Below are 17,781 nucleotides of genomic sequence, written 5' to 3'. Positions count from 1 at the left end.
CGCAGCTACAAACAGAGCAGCAATGGAACTATTTTAACTTGAGGAGTTTTTGTAACAAAACAGATCGTATTTTCTCGTCCTCTTTAACCTAAAATCTTTTAATAAACAGTAATAATTGAACTGTGGTATTATCAGAATAATACACTCGAGGTTCGTGCTATAACGTGTAATACTGGCACTGCAGTGCTGATCTAAAGTACTTTGTCTGCGGTAGTGCCAATATTACACATTGCAGCAAAAAACCTTGAGTGTGTTATTGCTTAAGTAGTAATAGTAGTAAAGGGAAATTTTCCAGTGTACATGTGTTCACAATAAAAGTTTAACTTTAATTGCTGGTCTGCAGTTGAAATACAAAAAACTGTGGTCTGTTCTGGGGAGCACTTAAACATTTTTCGGTCTTTACATTTTATTTAATTTTTTTTACTGACCAAAACTGAAGGCGACCTAACATGCATAGCCTACTGATACATACTGATACCAAGTTATGTATATGAAAAAAGGTCTTATATATATATATTCAGGTGTGTTGGATTGGTGGTGTCAGAGCTGCATTCAATTAAAGTACAAGAAACAACCAAAACCAACTCAATATAAAACTGAATTATAGCGTTCTCTGCTGAAATGATCAATGGCGATGTGTTTTGCGCCTGTATTTCGCAATCTCCCGCCTCTTCTTTGCTGGGATTCGTTAGTATGAAACGTTGAAAATATGGCAGCCAATCGACGTGCAAGGGCCTGGAGTAACTAATCACAGTGAGTATATATTACCATACTGCTTTAAGACTTATTTAAACAGTGGGAGAGCAGTTACAGGTAATGAACAAATCGGGGAATAAATAAATAACTGTAAATGTAATAAAAACAATGCATTCTCCTCATCAGGTCAGCTGATCTCAGAGCTGAAGGAGGAGGATCTAGAGTGAGTGTGAAGTGTAGCGTGTAGATAAAGAGTTCTATCAGTAGAGCTGAGAAACTAAGACTATACTTTCAGGGATCATTTCTATAGTTTATAACTTAGAAAGTTGTTCTGAAAGTGTTACGTCTCTCTATCCACGATGACGAGTCCTGATACTTCTTTCTGAGCGTGAGTCTGATGGAGAGTGATGAGTAAAATCATCTGTTCTTTATCTTTGATGATGATCGTTGTTGTGCTTTAGAGTATATATGGGATTTATGAGCAGCGTGGTTTATAGAAACCAGTGAAAAAGAAAATATTAATAATGATAAGAATTTTTGGTAATAGCTTTTGGTTAGTTTAGACTGTGGTATAAATGATTGTTTAAAGGTAAGCAATAGAAGCTCAATTTTGAAGCTTGCAGTTAAACTACAAATCCCAGGATATAAACTCAATAACAGATGTTGTAGTCCATTCAGTCTTCTTCTTTTAATAAGACAATGTACTAATAAAGTATATTACAGACATTTTGGACATAACTTTAGCACAATAACATACTTTAACAAAAATAAGGACTTTAATAAAAGACCTTTTTGTATCATTACCCCTCTAATGCACTCATGGGTCATTTTCTATGTAACTTAATGTATGGTGGTGTTTCTATGATATATCTTAGCAATAAATTAATTCAGGCATTTAGTATTTAAGGTATTCCTCAATTAATTTGTTTTTGATCATCATACATCCTTAATTTTATTTTAATTTTCCAACTTTTAAAAAAAAAGCCCTTCAGATTTTTATTTGATTAAATTTTGTAAAACCATTTATAATTTTCTTTCCACTTTATAATTATGTGCTACTTTGTGTTTGTTTTCACTTTAAATCTCAATAAAATACATTTCAGTTCGTGGTTGTAAGCTGACAACGTGTAAAAAAGTTCAAGGGTCAGCCACTGTACTTGTTATATGATCTAACTCTGGATTTGTGCCAACTGTGAAGCCCCTCCTTTTTCAGCAAGAGTTTATGGGCAATTTCACTGCTATTAATGTTTCACCATGGTCACACAGAGGAGAGGTTGTTTTCTGCTTTCGAAAAGACATAAAAAGCATATTATGTGCTGTAAAAAAAAGATTTCTTTTACTTCTTGTTCACTCTGTGTATGCTTATCTAAGGAATATGGCTCAGTGGACCAACCGAACAGGTCAGTTACACCAGTCGCTGGTGGTTAAAAACATATGTATTTGTATATATTTAAGGTATTGTTTGTCAGGTAGCATAAAAACAGTATTAAAGTATGGCAGAAAAAACTGTTCATGTTCATTTTAACATGTGGGGAGTAAAATAAAGAGCATGAGGAATGAAGAATGCAAGTAGAAAAATCTAGTCTACTTTTTTTATTTTTGTAAAACCAACATCAGATGACATACTAATACTGAAGTACTTGGTAGAATTGTAAAACTCAATGCTTTATAAGCTAATGTAATAATGTAATAAAGGGGTTACATGTGAAATGGTTAATTGGAGAAATACATACTAAAACTCAAATGTCTCTTTAAAATAGAGCATTCCACATTAAAACTCTCTCAATTACTGTTTACCACTTGATTATGCAGAATTTTGGACATATTTAAAATAACAGTTTTGTTCTGTGTACTTTTATGTCATCAGCCATTGATACAACCTGCTGAAAAGTCTTGCTCAATGTTCCTTCTTCCTCCTTAATATTTGTGCAAACATTAGGTACTTAAACACCTACTAGTTAGAGTGTAAACCTGAGCTTACGGACAAACATAATAAATGCTAGAGCAACCAATACAATTTTCACAGCATAGTGGTTTTTGCCTTTCTTCAAAAAAGAAATGGCAAAAACTTTATAAATCACATCATTTACAGCACAGAATAGCATCAAAATATTTAGAGAATCTGGAGTAATTCCTGTGTGCCGTGATCTTTAGATCTGGCAGATGTCTTGCCTAGCCCAGTTGGTCTTGACCAGATGCATTTGGTCAGCTCTGTTTAATGACATGCCACCTTAACATCTCTTATTCATCTCTTATTATAAATAACCTTCCCAAAAATGTTTGGGGCTCAAACACAGCCTCAATCTTTACGACTAGACCAAAAAGTACTTGTTTAGTTTAGCTTTTGGTAATTAATTTTTCTCCTTACATAAAGGATGCAGATCCAGGGGTTCATGGACATAGGAAATTGTGGGAAATGGAGATGCTGGTGTTGTGCACGGTGGAGTGGTTGGATGTCAGTGTTTCAGGGTGTCTTTAGTAAGGCTGTTTGTTCTTCATAAATCCTGACAAACCAAGTTCCTCCGAGTTATCTGTCCTGCCGGATGGGCCCCCCCTTATACTCTATTTAGTATGAGGTACATGTAAGCCTTGGTTCCTCCCAAAGTTTCTTCCTCCTCCAGCTCCAGCTCTGCCCTTCTACAACATTTCATCACAAGGCATTAAGCAGGCCCTGTGTCCAATCAGGAGCTAGGGTAAGATGATACCTTGATAGGGAGTCTGCTATCAGGTTGAGACGAACAAAGGTAATTCCTAATCGAGATCTAATTTATTTGTATGGCAGTTTTTACAATAGATATTACAAAAAAAATCAAAGGATTATTAACCCCTGACAGCCTGGCAAATGAATTCAGGAAAGGTAAAGAGAACAAATTAGTTTTGGTAGTTTTGGATTTATGGAGAATGTGAATTCTCTGAGTATTGCTAATGACTCCAGCAGATCAGACTATGATAGTCTGATTAGCCAGAGCTAGAAGGTGACTTAGACACGAGCACCTTGAAACATTGACATCCATCTGTTCCACCTCCCACAAACCAGAGTGAGACACACAAAACAACTGAGATTTTAACCTTGACTTGCTGTATCTGAGACCAAACATTATAGGGAAAGTTATTCCAGAGTTGGTGAGCTTTATAAGAGAAGATTCTTCCCACTTATGAAGCTTTCTGAGTTCTGGGAACTAAACAATGGGCAGCACTCTGTTACTTAAGTAATCGCTACGATTCAAAATATGAAATGAGGTCTTGTAAATGATCAGAAACGAGGCTGTGTAGGGCTTTATACTCCTAAATGGTTAATGCATGATTCTTCTAAAAGAGCAAGATTAACCTAGTGATCTTAAATTAGTTCATAGATCCCCTTTGAGCTTCAAAGTCACCTTCAATGGAATTGTAGACTGCACAACAATGCAATACACACAAACTAATTTTCTTTTCCATCAGCAGTTATGCTTGTTTCGTTAATGATGTTTGGCCTTCTTGGATGTTCCACTGCAGGTAATTTGTTTGCACCAACTTATAAACCCTGAATTACTCGTAAAATATTTTGTAAATTTTCTTAACAATATTAATAGGTAAATAATGAAACTAATTGAAACATAAATTGTCTTTTTTTAGAAACCTTCACTTTGCAGGTTCCTGGTGGATTCATCCAGGCTAAAGTAGGATTCTCTGTTCTCCTGCCGTGTGAAATGTCCCCTGCTCTTAATGCTGAGAGCTATGAAGTTAGCTGGTACCGACCCAATAAAGAAGGCAGTCCGGTTCTGCTGTATAAAGATCTGAAGGTGCAGGAGAACACTGGAGATCCTCAGTACAGAGGAAGAGCGTCTCTGTTTGGGGATCTGCAGAAAGGGTACGTCTCTCTGAAACTGGAGAACCTCACTATAGCAGACAGAGGAGAATACGTGTGCTTTGTTCAGAGTGACAGATGGTATGAAAAGGCCAGTGTAAACCTGAATATTACAGGTAAGATATTAACATACAGTAGCTGTTAATGTTAAAATCAGCATAAGATAAGGTTGTTTCTTGAGAAGTTGGTTCATTAATAATAACAAAAAGTAACATTGAATGTAACATTGCTTTAACATCTTTTACTCTAGTGGTTGGGTCTCTTCCTGTTCTCTCATTGGCTGAAACTGGAGATGAGGTGAATGTTACCTGTGTCTCAGATGGATGGTCACCAAAACCCATCATCACCTGGAAAGACATGAGAGGAAGAGAACTCAGGAACAGTGTTGTTCAGCACAAAACAGGTCAAACATTTTAAAAGGGTGTTCAGAGCAATGCTCTTGTGTCTATTAAATTATATATATTATAATATATATATATATATATATAGGCCAAAGGATAAAAGTGGGATGGAGAACGAAAAGGAGAAAAAGAAGGAAATGAGATTAGAACTACTTAGTTAGTTAGATGTGTTAGGAGTGTAAGTGCTCCTTGAAGAGCTCAGACTTAAAGAGTTTCTAAAAGCGAGGGATGCTCCTCTTCTGATAGTGGAAGGTAGTTTGTTCCACCATCGGGGAACTAGGTATGAGAATAGTCTTAATTGTGAACTGTCATTTCCCCAAGTTGCCCTTTGAATTTTGCCTGCCAGAGTCTAATTTCTATTAGAGTACAGCTTATTTCTGACTGAAAAAAAGAGTTAATCTACAGTTACAATAGATATAGGAATCATCAAGTTAATATGTTGTACTTATACTGCTATGTGATACAGGTGGACTTTTTAAAATACTGAGTTCACTCACTGGCCACTCTGTTACATATTCCTACCAATCTGCTACACCTTGTAGATGTAAAGTCAGAGACAGAAGCTCTCAATTTGTTGCTTCACAGTTTCTGTTGGTTACTGTCTAGCCCTTCATCAGTGGTCACAGCAAGCTGCCCTGGAACACTGTTGGTGTACTACTCTCCGTCCAGTAGTGACACTGAGATGTTTAAGATCTCCAGCAGCACTGCTGAATCTGACCCATTCACTAATACCAACACAACACCCATACTAACACACCACCTCCATGCTCCAGTAGAGTCACTGCAGTGCTGAGAATGACCAACCACTCTAATAATCCCTCTCTCTTTGTCTTTCTCAGATTCTGAAGGGTTGGTGAGTGTGAGATCTTGGCTGATGTTCTCTCCCTCAGACTCAGAGTGGATCTCCTGTTCTGTGGGTTTATCTGATCAGGACATAAAAGAGGGAAGAGTTCTGCCACTCAAATCAGCTCCTGCAACAGAACAGCCATCAGGTAACAAAACACATTTCTAAACACAATTTAACTAATTGTTCAGTATTTTTATCAGCAGATCTGAAAAGAAATTTGAATATTTGATCAGGAGTTTCTCCAGAATGGAAAGTCTCCTTCATCATCTTACTGATTATCATTCTGATGGTTTTCACTGTAATGGCATCCCTGTTCATCCCCAAGATCAGAGGTAAGACATTTTTCTTTATCTTCTTTTATACAGTAAGAAAATATTCTAATTGTTTTTATATTCTCAAATATAGGTCTTATTTTTACACAAGAACAGAAGATCACATCAAAAGGTGAGATTCAGAATAACAATATGAACCAGGTGAATGTCGACAGTTAATTCTGAATGAATACCTGCTTTTTACTAAAAGAATATATGTTTTGAGATTTTTTTTAAATATACACAAGTGTAAAAAAAAAATAATGAAAATAACATACAATTCTAATTACTTAAATTAAGTAAAATAGTTTATTTATTTTATTTATATATATATATATATATATATATATATATATATATATATATATATATATATATATATATATATATATATAATATATATTACTTAAAATGAATGTTAACAGAAGATCTAAATGATAATGTTTTTTTCATTTAGGTGAACAAACAAATCTTCTTGGTGAGTAGACCTGAATACTTCTTATCATTTTACTGCAACTGTTTACCTATTCTTGATTTGTTAATGTTTACATATTTTTACAGAAATAGTATAAAGACCATCAGCTATTAGCATTGTAGTAAACTTGCTGAGGCAGGCTGCTGTGTCTCTTAGCATTATGGCTTGAACCCTGTTGAGCCCTGTGAAATGATGTTTAAGCAACTTCTAATCTGTGTAAAAATCTCTGAAAGATAAAACCAGCTATCTAACTTTTACAAATACATTTAATTTAAAGGAGACATCACTCATCCACCAGAAACAGGTCCTGTTGTGAATCAAACTGCTGAAACAACTGCAGAAGCTGCTCAAACCTCAGGTAACACCATCAACCACATCATCATGCATCAGAAACACTTAATTTCAGAATCTATTATTTTATTTTACACAATTTAATGATTGACACCACACAACACACTGCTGCACACAATACAAAGAGGTGAACAGTGAGCAAATGTTTGGTTCATTGTTCTAGCTTTAGTTTTAGGTGGGGTATGGAATGAAGCATTAACTTATATTGTTCACAATTAACCAACAAGATGAGAGCAGATGTATCAGATGATGTGGAGCTGTAAATTAGCTAAAACGGGAGAGGGTTAAATTTTTTTGTTACAGTAAAATATATTTTTAGAGTTTCTCTTTTTATCTGAGTTGTGGGACTGTCCAGAGTTTGTGAGATGCTTAGGTAACCTCTTATGTTAATATCTAACCTATTGAATTTCCCTTCCACAGAATGCTATTAGCACATTTGGGTTGGTGTTTTAAATATAGTGCCACAGCTAAATGTGCCCCATTTTTGCAATAAAAGCTCTAAACAGATAAACCATTAAACAGCCTGTTTTGTTGGATTAGCAAGGTAGCTGCTACTTTTTACTACTTTTTTTTTCAAAACTGTAATCAAGAGCAAACTAACACATTATTCCTTACTGAACTGTTTCAGAAAAAACAGACAAAGCTACAAACACAGAAAAAGAAATTACAGGTAAACATTTAAATATTTGACTTTATTTCACTGGTAGAACATGAAAAATAGCTCCTTCCAAATTTGCATTTTTATATTACTTTTTTACAGATTGGGAAAAAATGCTTTCCTGCAAAGGTAAATATTTAGATACCTATAACTTACTAGCCAGTGTCAAAATGTCACTTCCATTTCATCAATAAATAAAAAAATACTTACTTAAATACTACATTTAAATCACAACTTTCAACATTTACAACTTCTAGCTGCTTGCAATAAACCAATCAAACAAGAACATTTTGAATATCTTAACACAATCACATCTGCTCAAAAAAATAAGGGAGCACTTAATCATCACTCTACTACACCAATTCATTAAGCATAAGCGATGGTGAATCCTTGTCACTAGTGGCTTTAGGTGGCTCATCCATGAACAAGGAACTTTCCTTGTAAATATGTCCAGAACATGGCTGCCACCTTCAAAGCTGTCAAAAAGTAAGTGAATTCTTGGAATTAACTGTTTGCTCTGTCTTATTCCTTGGACACCTCAAGTGATCGACTCTCTTCAAGTCAATCCTTAACATCTGAAATCTGGTCTCTAGCTTGGCCTCCCTAAACGGTGGATTTGTTTTTTCTTAAGTTATTCTGGTGTGGACTTGCTGCAGTGTTTCAGGTCATTATCCTATTGCATCACCCAACTTATACAGAGTTTCAGCTGATATACAGACACATAGTGATGTGCAGTGCCTTTTTATGTCAGAAGTATCTTGAAAAAAAATTAGTAAAATTTTAGTAAATATTTGTGTGGTAATATTTTAGTTATTTTTTGTGTTTTCTTGTAAAAATGTAATCTGTAAAAGTGCACACATTTGTTGTAATAGTGTTATTTCAAAATACATCACAGTTGTGATTTGTTCACAACAACACAATACCTCACATACATGTATTCTTCCTGTGTGCAGAAACTCAAAAAGAGTTAAGCGTTTTTATCAGTCAAGTTAGCTGTAGTCCACACTAGTAGGAAACATTCCAGAATCTTTAAAAAATATGGTAATAAAACATGTGTCATATCACCCTGACACACAACCATGAGTCCACCCATGGAGCAATATGGAGATGTCGTTATTGAGGTTCAGTTGTACAGTTGATTTAAGGCTATATTGCCGAGCACTTATTTATAGTGCTTATCTTTCTTGTTTTATTGGTTATTTGTAAATAGCTGAAACTTTGTACATTTTGCTTATAAGTTATAACATACATTTTTAAAGATGTTTAATCCTTTAATTGCAATTGTAGTGTGTGACAGTATATTGATGGTCTTAAAGAATTTCACATATAACCTGACATCAATCTGATGTGCTTTTTCCAGTTGCTATAAGGCCAATGAAATCTTCACGTTTGGTGGAGGTTGTAAAGGTGAAGGTGGACAAGAGTAATGTGACAAGAATAACATGGAATTTTAACATTAAAGAGACAGATCATGCTCGTGTTCTGTGTGAAGAGAGAATCTGTTCAGGGCGATACTACTGGGAGATTACAGCTCTTACAGAACCTCCATCTTCATTGTGTGGGTCTTATGAATATCCATCTTCCTGGTATGTTGGAGTAACCACTGAAACAGCGTGGAATAAACAACATGCTCATTTATCTTCAGAAAACGACTTCTGGATTCTTCAGTATGAGAAGGAGAAAGGCTACTATGTTAATGATCTTGTTATGATTCCGGTTCTAGTGAGAGATCGGTTCTCCAGGCTGGGAGTTTATATAGACTGTGAGAGACACACTCTGTCTTTTTACGATTGTGATAAAAGATCACATCTCTACACTTTCTATAATATAGATTCCACAAAACCACTGATTCCAGTTTTAAGCCCTGGAAACAAACCTAGACATACAATCGCAATCTGTGAAGACAAGTGTTTTAGATGTGATGAACTTTATCTACAACAAGACACCAAGCCGGAGCCGGGGGAGAAATGTGATATGAAGGTATTAAACATGAACCAACAACACCACTAAGAATGCTGTAAAGTTCTACCCTAAATGCTTCAAGATTTCTGTCTTTAGAGTGGATGCAGTCTAACTATCCAGCTAGTAAAATTAAACAGCCTGAAATATGAAGAAGAGGATGCTATAAATGCAACAAATTACTAAGACTAAGACTTTAGATGGCCATTTTTAGCCATCTTCTTGGTAGTGCTAGGTAAGTGTTAAATCTACAAATTAGATAAACCTTTGTTAAGTTTAGATTTTCATTATTTTTGGTGTTTTCTTACACAAATGTAATGTATAAAACTGCACATATTTTTGTATTAATCGTTACAGTGCCTTTTTTACTGGATGTTTGCTACATTAGATGAAGTGTGTTACTGCAAATTATTACTGACAAAAACTGCCACAACAAGTATATTGTTGCTAGGCAACGTTAACAATTATCTGGAAGATTTTATATTTGAAAATAATATTAATGTCACTTTTACTGCTCTCACATTGTTGTAGTTAAGTTTGTGCTGAAATATTTCTGAACTTTATAAACAAATCATTTAGCTGGATGTAATTTTTAAAAATGTTGAGGCGTGTGGTTAGTTTAGGATAAAAAATACAAAAGAAACAAAAATAAAATGTATTAAAAGACATTATTTGTATACATTGATCTGTTCCTTTCTGTTCACTGTGCAAATTTTAAATAAAAGTTTACACTGTAGGATGTGTGTTGGGGTCAAAGGTTCCATATCACTTTGTTGGTGGTTATTGGACTGTGTGCACTGGGTCATGTTCTGCAATGAGAACTGAAACATATATACAGTATATGTAGATCTGCTGATCTTATGGAATTTTCAGCATTAATCTCTCTAGCACAGAGAATGTTAAAGTATTTACATGATATCTTTTTTAATTGTTAAACGTAATGGAAACACAAAATATAAGGAGGTATTTTTTTGCATTTTTGCATATATATATATATAAATAATAAGTAAGCTAAATATGTGCAATGCTTGTTAGAACCATTTGATATTAATTTATATTGATATTAATTTTGAAAAACCATTTGGTCTGAACTAAAGCGTAGATTATACCTGATGTGTCTCAAAGCCGTAACCGTCTCCTTGGCTAAAAGCTCCTTGGTCAATCGTGGTATCAAGCACATGGATTTCTTTTCTTACTATGAGATGGTGCATACACGGACTTCCTCCTATTTGCAGCACTCAACCATTCTTTTGCTTTCTGATGCTCTATTTGGACCAATTTCTTGTTAGTCCTTCTTGCTTTCTCTTCTATCTGAGCAACCAGCAATTTGCAATCAACATTCAATTAATCAAGTAATTTTTACAGCAATTTAAAAACTTCACAGTATTTTTCATTTTACTCTGAATCAACTTTGTTGAACTTTGAGTTTGTCCACAGGAAGGCAGTACTATAATTTACTCTATGAATATAGCTGCTGTAATACTGAGTCCTGTCCTGTCCAAAGGAAGGCCGCACTATTATTTACTTTAATTTATTTTTTTTTTTTATTTACTTTAAATTACAATATGTATCTATTCATTGTTTGACTATAGTTATATATAAGTAATTTGTATATATAATAATTTGATTTAATTAAAATAATACTATTAGCTGAATGTATGTTATTAAAAATAATAATATATATGGGTGTGCGACATGGCCCTAAAATGATATCAAGATATTTCATGGTATTTTCGTGATAACGATACTCTAGGTGATAATGACAAAACAATGAATTAAAAACATATTTTTTATAATACACTACTGCAACATAATGAACATTAATTTTCATTATGCCATACGATATGATATGGAACAGCCGTAACTGACATATTTAAAAAATCCAATAATTTTAACAGATTTGTAACAGAAGTCATTGATCCAGTATGTCTTGAAAATAATAATGCACCCCAAATATCTCCATATATACAGGCTTAAAGTAAAATACTCCAATTTTATAATAATAATAATAATAATAATAATAATAATAATAATAATAATAATAATAATAATAATAATAATAATAATGGGACATACACCAGCCAATCAGCGCATAGGAGGGCGTGGTCTCTGTCTGAATACGGGTGGAGCTAAACGCGTTACGGCTGCGTAACCGGCGTTACGTAATCACGCAGCCCTCGCCTCGAGCTCCAGCAGGCTAATATAAATAATGATTTATTTCTGTTCAGGAGAGAAACTGCGGCGGAGCTGGAGGAACAGCAGCCCACTTGAGAGGAGCTTCAGACCGGCCCTGAGGTGAGAGCGGCCGCCTGAGAGAGGATTAAACAGAGGATTAGACCCGTTCATGTTCAGAGAAACAGTAAAACTAGAGATTAACCAGCAGCCTGAGAGCAGCGCTGTTATTAACTGATCACCTGAACTGCTGCTGCCTTACTGCTGTTAACTACCCTAACTAACTCATTAACCAACTGCGGGCTTTAACTCTTTAATTAGTGGGTATTTTGGACAGTTTTTAGTGTCTAACAGTCTTGTATTGCTTATTAGTTACTGAGGAGTAAATAATATCAGTGGACTTCTTTATTTCATGTGTAAATATATTAGTGAGTTGTTAATTTATAGGATTTCTCAGTAGTGTTAAACCTGTCAACACTGAACCAAACATGCTGCTGATTAGGACAGGCTCTTTACAATAACTTTACAGTAAATAAAGTGTAAAATAGTAAATAGTACTAATAATAGTAACGTTACCCAACGTTTTTAGCAGTATAAAGGGACGCAAAAACATCATACACCAACTCATATGGCTGCTGGCGCATTTCCATTGCATGTTGTTAAATGTGGAATATGGAGCTACACCAGTGTTCAATTATTTTATAGTAAGAAAATGTGTGTGTGTTCAGCAAAACACAAGTCGTAAAAGTGCAGCATTAGGATCACACCTGCACACCTGAATCAAATTAACATGTATACTAAAGCATGATAGTAGATAATTCCCCACTAAATTACCATCGTTAAGATCGTTAACAGAAGAGTCAGGGTAAATTATGCATTTTGCATTGTGCTGGCAAGATAATCCCATCTGTGTTTGTAGGTTTTGTATTCTTGTTCCTGAATTTAACCTTCCTTATGTATAAAAATATATTTGTATTTTTTTTATTTATTTTTTATTTTATTCTATTCAACATTATTTTACAAACTAATTTAATGCCCATTGCTTTATTTACATGCATGGACCGTATATCTTTATATGAGTTGTAAAGTAACGTTCAACAGCAAATGTTATTTGCAATACAATGTTTAGTTTATCACTGTACATAACTTTAATTTTTTTTTTTACCTTTATATTGAGAAATTAGAATTAACCCCTCACGTCTAATTATATCAGTAAACATTTTTTTTTTTTTAGTACTATACAACTTTTAAAACATCTAATAAAGAAACGGTTTTACTTTAAAAGAAAGCAGGGAAGTTAGTAGAATTACACACACAGGTAGGTTGGCTAAATATAAACATAGTAAATTAGAATGCAAATTTAAACTATTTTCAACTATTAAATATATTGACCAAAATATATTCTTTAGTTCACTCACTAAACTGCAGTGTGAAATAGGGGTGGGCGATATGGCTCTAAAATAATATCACAATATTTCAGGGTACGATATACTTGGCGATATAGGAAAACTAAAATAATTCATTAATTTCAGGAATATAGTATAATAGTATAACAGTATAATCATAATGTGGCAAAATAAATAATATAGAATAAAATAATATAATGCAGCAAATAATATTGCAGAATATTTAGTGCATGCATATAAACTGCAAACTAAAACAATTATAAAATAAAAACACCTAAAGCTTCACAGTAAATAATAGACTACTTTTAAGACAGAACAGTCCTATCACGATATGGATTTTTAATATTATGATATTTCTGTGTCACGATATATTGTATACGATATAATATTGCCCACCCCTAGTGTGAAACCAAAACTACTGTACGCAAATCTATTTCAGGTGTGAAAACGCCCTTAGGTGGTTCGGACTTTCAGACTAATTGCAGGATGTTGAGGCAGGCTGTTGTCATCCATTAAACAATAGAAGAAGAAAAAGAAGCAGTGTTGTACCCATACTGCTGCGTGACACACAAGTCAGGAACAACAGATTACACTGGAGATTCCTGTAGCTCCTCTAACTGTAGGTTAATTTATCACCTAGAAAGGCTGTGATCTATGAGACTGGTGTTTCTCATCACTGCCACTGCGTGTCCTGATCTCTTCCACAGGTGCCGGTAACGAGGGAGATGTGGGAGTGGAGGATGAAGAGGAGACAGAAGAGATTGAGGATGAAGGCAGTGAGGAAGATGAGGAAGATGGGGAGAATGAAGAAGAGATGAGAAGCGAAGAGGAGGAAGAGCAAGCCAACAGGGGGTGCACGGATGAAGACTACACGCCTGAGGAGGAGGATGAGGAAGAGGAGGAAGCTGAATTACGTATCACTGCACATGTAAGTACTTTTCTGCACTTCTCTGCCTCAGAGCACAATATTAACCATATTATTATTAGTTGTATTATTAATAGTATTATTTTTATTATTATGATGCAGCAGGTCAGATTTCCTCTGGAATGTGTTCGTTTACCAAAATTCTCGATAACAGTTAAACATACAGCTGTGTCACGACTGAGGATCGTGGACTAGGCATGGACGTCCCAGTCTGGCCAATAGAGAAGCTGCTGTGTTCTCCTGAAGAGCTTGAATCTGCTGTGGGAGAGTGTTGCTCTTTAAAGGAGAACTCCGGTGGGATGTGGATTTGGGTTGTACTGAAACATGATCACGAGTACGAACAGTTGTCTAATAGCCCACATCTATTCACCCTTAGCATTCTCAAATACAGCGCTTTTAATCGATGCTCCCAACAGGCGCACAATGCTGGTGATAGGGGCGTAGCATTGCTCATGCAAAGAAATGGCTATTTTTACAGCATTAACAAACTTAAAGTAACTCCACACTACATTGGTATGGTTTTGAGGACCCTGTACTTTAAAACGTGACTAATTTTAGCTTGTTTATGGTGTAAAAATAGCCATTTATCATTGTAAGCCTTTACAAGTGTGAATGAAATAGGTATATTGTGTGTGGGCTAAAGGTATTATATAATATTTATGGTGTAACACAAAAAAAAAAGATCGCCATTTTTTCCCACATTTTACCATAAAGTAAAATCTGGCCATTGTTCGTTATATTGTAAGTAAATTTGTGAAATTTCCTCTGAATAATGTTTACATTGAATGATTTTTTTCCCTTCTTCTTGAAAGTTGCCTTTTTAAAGATGCCAGGTCTTTTTGTATGTCTTTAAGGCTGTGCTCAGACTGTTTAGTTTTGCACTTTGAGTTTTTTTTCCATTTTGTAAAAATGCAATTACAATCATATTTAAACAGATGCATCTCAGTCTGAATGCACTGGACATCCAAATTACATTTAATTGTGTCTTCTGCATCACTCACCTAACACCTAACACACACACACACACTGCATGAGTAGCTGCGGTATCTGTGTGTGCAGACACTACAGCAACCCATGCAGTTACTGCAGTTACCTGTACACAACACAGTGACCCATACAGATACCACTGTTGTTTCTACAGGATTTCTGACCACAAAGAACAGCAGACTCAGAAGACACAAGACGCCAACAGAGCAATTCCAGACGAAGAGAAGAGAAGAGCAGTGAAATCAGGTACTTATTTTAATTATTATATTCGTTATTTAATGATTATATTCCTGTTTAAATATAGACCAAACCAAGACTAAATCTATAAGATATCGATATATTAACTCATCCCATCATTTCCATTAGTTATTGAAGTTATTGCTTCATTACTCCACGTGGTGGCGCTATAGTTGTTGCTTCATTACTCCACACGGTGGAGCTGTAGTTATTGCTTCATTACTCCACATGGTGGAGCTGTAGTTATTGCTTCATTACTCCACATGGTGGAGCTGTAGTTATTGCTTCATTACTCCACATGGTGGCGCTATAGTTGTTGCTTCATTACTCCACATGGTGGCGCTATAGTTGTTGCTTCATTACTCCACATGGTGGCGCTATAGTTGTTGCTTCATTACTCCACATGGTGGCGCTATAGTTGTTGCTTCATTACTCCACATGGTGGCGCTGTAGTTATTGCTTCATTACTCCACATGGTGGCGCTGTAGTTGTTGCTTCATTACTCCACATGGTGGAGCTGTAGTTATTGCTTCATTACTCCACATGGTGGAGCTGTAGTTATTGCTTCATTACTCCACATGGTGGAGCTGTAGTTATTGCTTCATTACTCCACATGGTGGAGCTGTAGTTATTGCTTCATTACTCCACATGGTGGCGCTGTAGTTATTGCTTCATTACTCCACACGGTGGAGCTGTAGTTATTGCTTCATTACTCCACATGGTGGAGCTGTAGTTATTGCTTCATTACTCCACATGGTGGCGCTAATTAAATAAATTGGGTAAACCTGTGGTGAAGAATATTGGTTGTTACATTCTGTGAAATTGACACTACTAAATAAGTAAATACCTGTAATTATGGATTTATTGGTATTTTATCCTCTTCTGTAACAGAGGACGTGAAGTATCGTAGAGAATTTTCTTGTGATATAACAAGTATTGCAGAATTACAGTATCGTGATATCATTATTATTATGGGTAATGTATTGTGATGTCTTGATTTTATTGGAACATCAAAAAGGGAGTGCTGTAACTCTCTAGCAAAATTTACATGATTTTATTCCTACATTGTAAATTTATGTGAAGGTGAAATAGCTTGAAACATAATTTGCAGTCATGCTGGCCTTCAGTTTAGTTTAATATTCCTTTTCCATTTGAATTATGATTCAGCCGATAACTATGATCTGTAGAAGTCACAGTGTGTTCCAATTGCATACTAATGATTTGTACTAGTATCTAGTTTTTGGGTATGTAGTATAGATGATTAGCATTTATATGATACATTAACTTCAAAACTTGAGTACAATACTTGGAATCTGTCAAACACACAAACCTTGCTGCAAATTCTGGTTTTAACCACCCTTAGTAATTTCACAGTACAGTGAAACTCTTGATGTTTTTTGGTTCGGTGAAACTCAGCTTGGTGAGTCTAATATCTATTTTTTTTGTCTTTCACACTTTTCCAGGTCCTGAAACACCAGCCAGCGTTCTCTAAAACGAAGGTTCTACAAAGGGTTTTCTGAGCGATGCCTAAGAAGAACCACTTTCAGATTTGTTTTTAAATGGGATGTGGGTGTGAAGAACTTTTTACCCTGGTAAAAAACCTTTATGTCGAGTCAAGAGAAAATTAAACAATGTGTTCTTAAAGTTACTGTGTACCTTATCTTATTTTATTGTTAAAAGTTTCCCATCTTCATGTGCCTAACAACTTTCAGAAGACCTGATGGACCTGGTGGAGCAGTTCAAGATCTAATCATGTGGAACATCATGCTTATGCACTTTCTGAAACCTTGCTTTTTTAGTGTGGCCTTAAAATAACAAAGTAAAGAAAAACATTTTTGAAAAACTGTCTCGATCTCTCTATCTTTACACTTCTATTGGTAAGTTCTTGCTCTTTCTGCTTGTTGGGTCCCTCAGCCAACTTGGCGGTCGGGCGAGCGAAGTGCCGATTTTTGAGTCTTTCACTCAGAAATCTCTCCAATTCATTTTCTATGGGGAGCTCCTGAATTTCGGTTCGACTCCGCCCCCTTCTTTATAAAATCGAGAGAGAGAGGGCGAGAGACTATTCCTTTGTATTGAGAGAGCGATTTCGTTAAAATGGAGGTCTATGACGAAATTCGAAAAACTAAGTTTTAGTCAGCTCATTTGCATATCAGTAGGACCGATCGACCAATCAGATGCTGCCGAGGCCACGGAGGCTATATAAGACGCTCGATTCCAATAGGAGTATCCATCGTGGTGAATTGGCGAAATAACTTATTATATAAGTTTTGAACCTGCCACGGAGTAGAATCCTATCGCTTCCGTATAAGTACTGAAGAAAATTGGGCAAAAAAAAAAAAATTAAAATAAAAAAAACTAAAAAAATATTTTATATTTACCAAGTTTTTATCTAAGCTTCTTTACCCAGATCCTGGGTGAAGCTTGCTTTTGCCTCTGAAGAGTGTGAGTGATGAAGAAAGACAAGGTGAAAGGAAGGGGAAAGGATGAGGAAAAGGAGGAAGGCAGGGGG

At 35.3% G+C, this 17,781-nt stretch overlaps 1 protein-coding gene, 1 long non-coding RNA gene and 1 other non-coding gene across 4 annotated transcripts; all 3 read left to right on the top strand.

Moving 5' to 3' along the window:
- Positions 1–975: 975 nt before the first annotated feature.
- LOC125787894 (small nucleolar RNA U3) lies at positions 976–1,187 on the top strand. Its single transcript, XR_007429599.1, has one exon. It is a non-coding gene; the product is annotated as a small nucleolar RNA U3 (small nucleolar RNA).
- Positions 1,188–1,924: 737 nt separating this feature from the next.
- Positions 1,925–9,113, top strand: LOC103034664 (butyrophilin-like protein 2). Its single transcript, XM_049472210.1, has 12 exons — positions 1,925–2,096; positions 4,138–4,191; positions 4,312–4,659; positions 4,794–4,946; positions 5,784–5,936; positions 6,037–6,123; positions 6,197–6,235; positions 6,560–6,580; positions 6,855–6,935; positions 7,557–7,598; positions 7,689–7,715; positions 8,994–9,113. Exons 1-12 carry the CDS (start codon positions 2,072–2,074, stop codon positions 9,011–9,013), a joined length of 1,050 nt encoding a protein of 349 aa, XP_049328167.1. The 5' UTR covers positions 1,925–2,071; the 3' UTR covers positions 9,014–9,113.
- Positions 9,114–11,692: 2,579 nt separating this feature from the next.
- LOC111188973 (uncharacterized) lies at positions 11,693–17,115 on the top strand. 2 transcript variants are annotated; one of them, XR_007429460.1, is made up of 5 exons: positions 11,693–11,840; positions 13,831–14,051; positions 15,190–15,281; positions 16,736–16,864; positions 16,985–17,115. It is a non-coding gene; the product is annotated as an uncharacterized LOC111188973 (long non-coding RNA). The 2 variants fall into 2 exon arrangements; XR_007429459.1 differs by lacking the exon at positions 16,985–17,115 and having other exon boundaries at positions 16,736–16,916.
- Positions 17,116–17,781: the final 666 nt, after the last annotated feature.

This window comes from Astyanax mexicanus, chromosome 25 (genome assembly GCF_023375975.1).
Source record: "Astyanax mexicanus isolate ESR-SI-001 chromosome 25, AstMex3_surface, whole genome shotgun sequence".
NCBI classification, from domain to species: Eukaryota; Metazoa; Chordata; class Actinopteri; order Characiformes; family Acestrorhamphidae; genus Astyanax; species Astyanax mexicanus.
The sequence above is the reverse complement of the archived record's forward strand: the minus strand, read 5'-3'. Positions and strand labels throughout refer to the sequence as shown.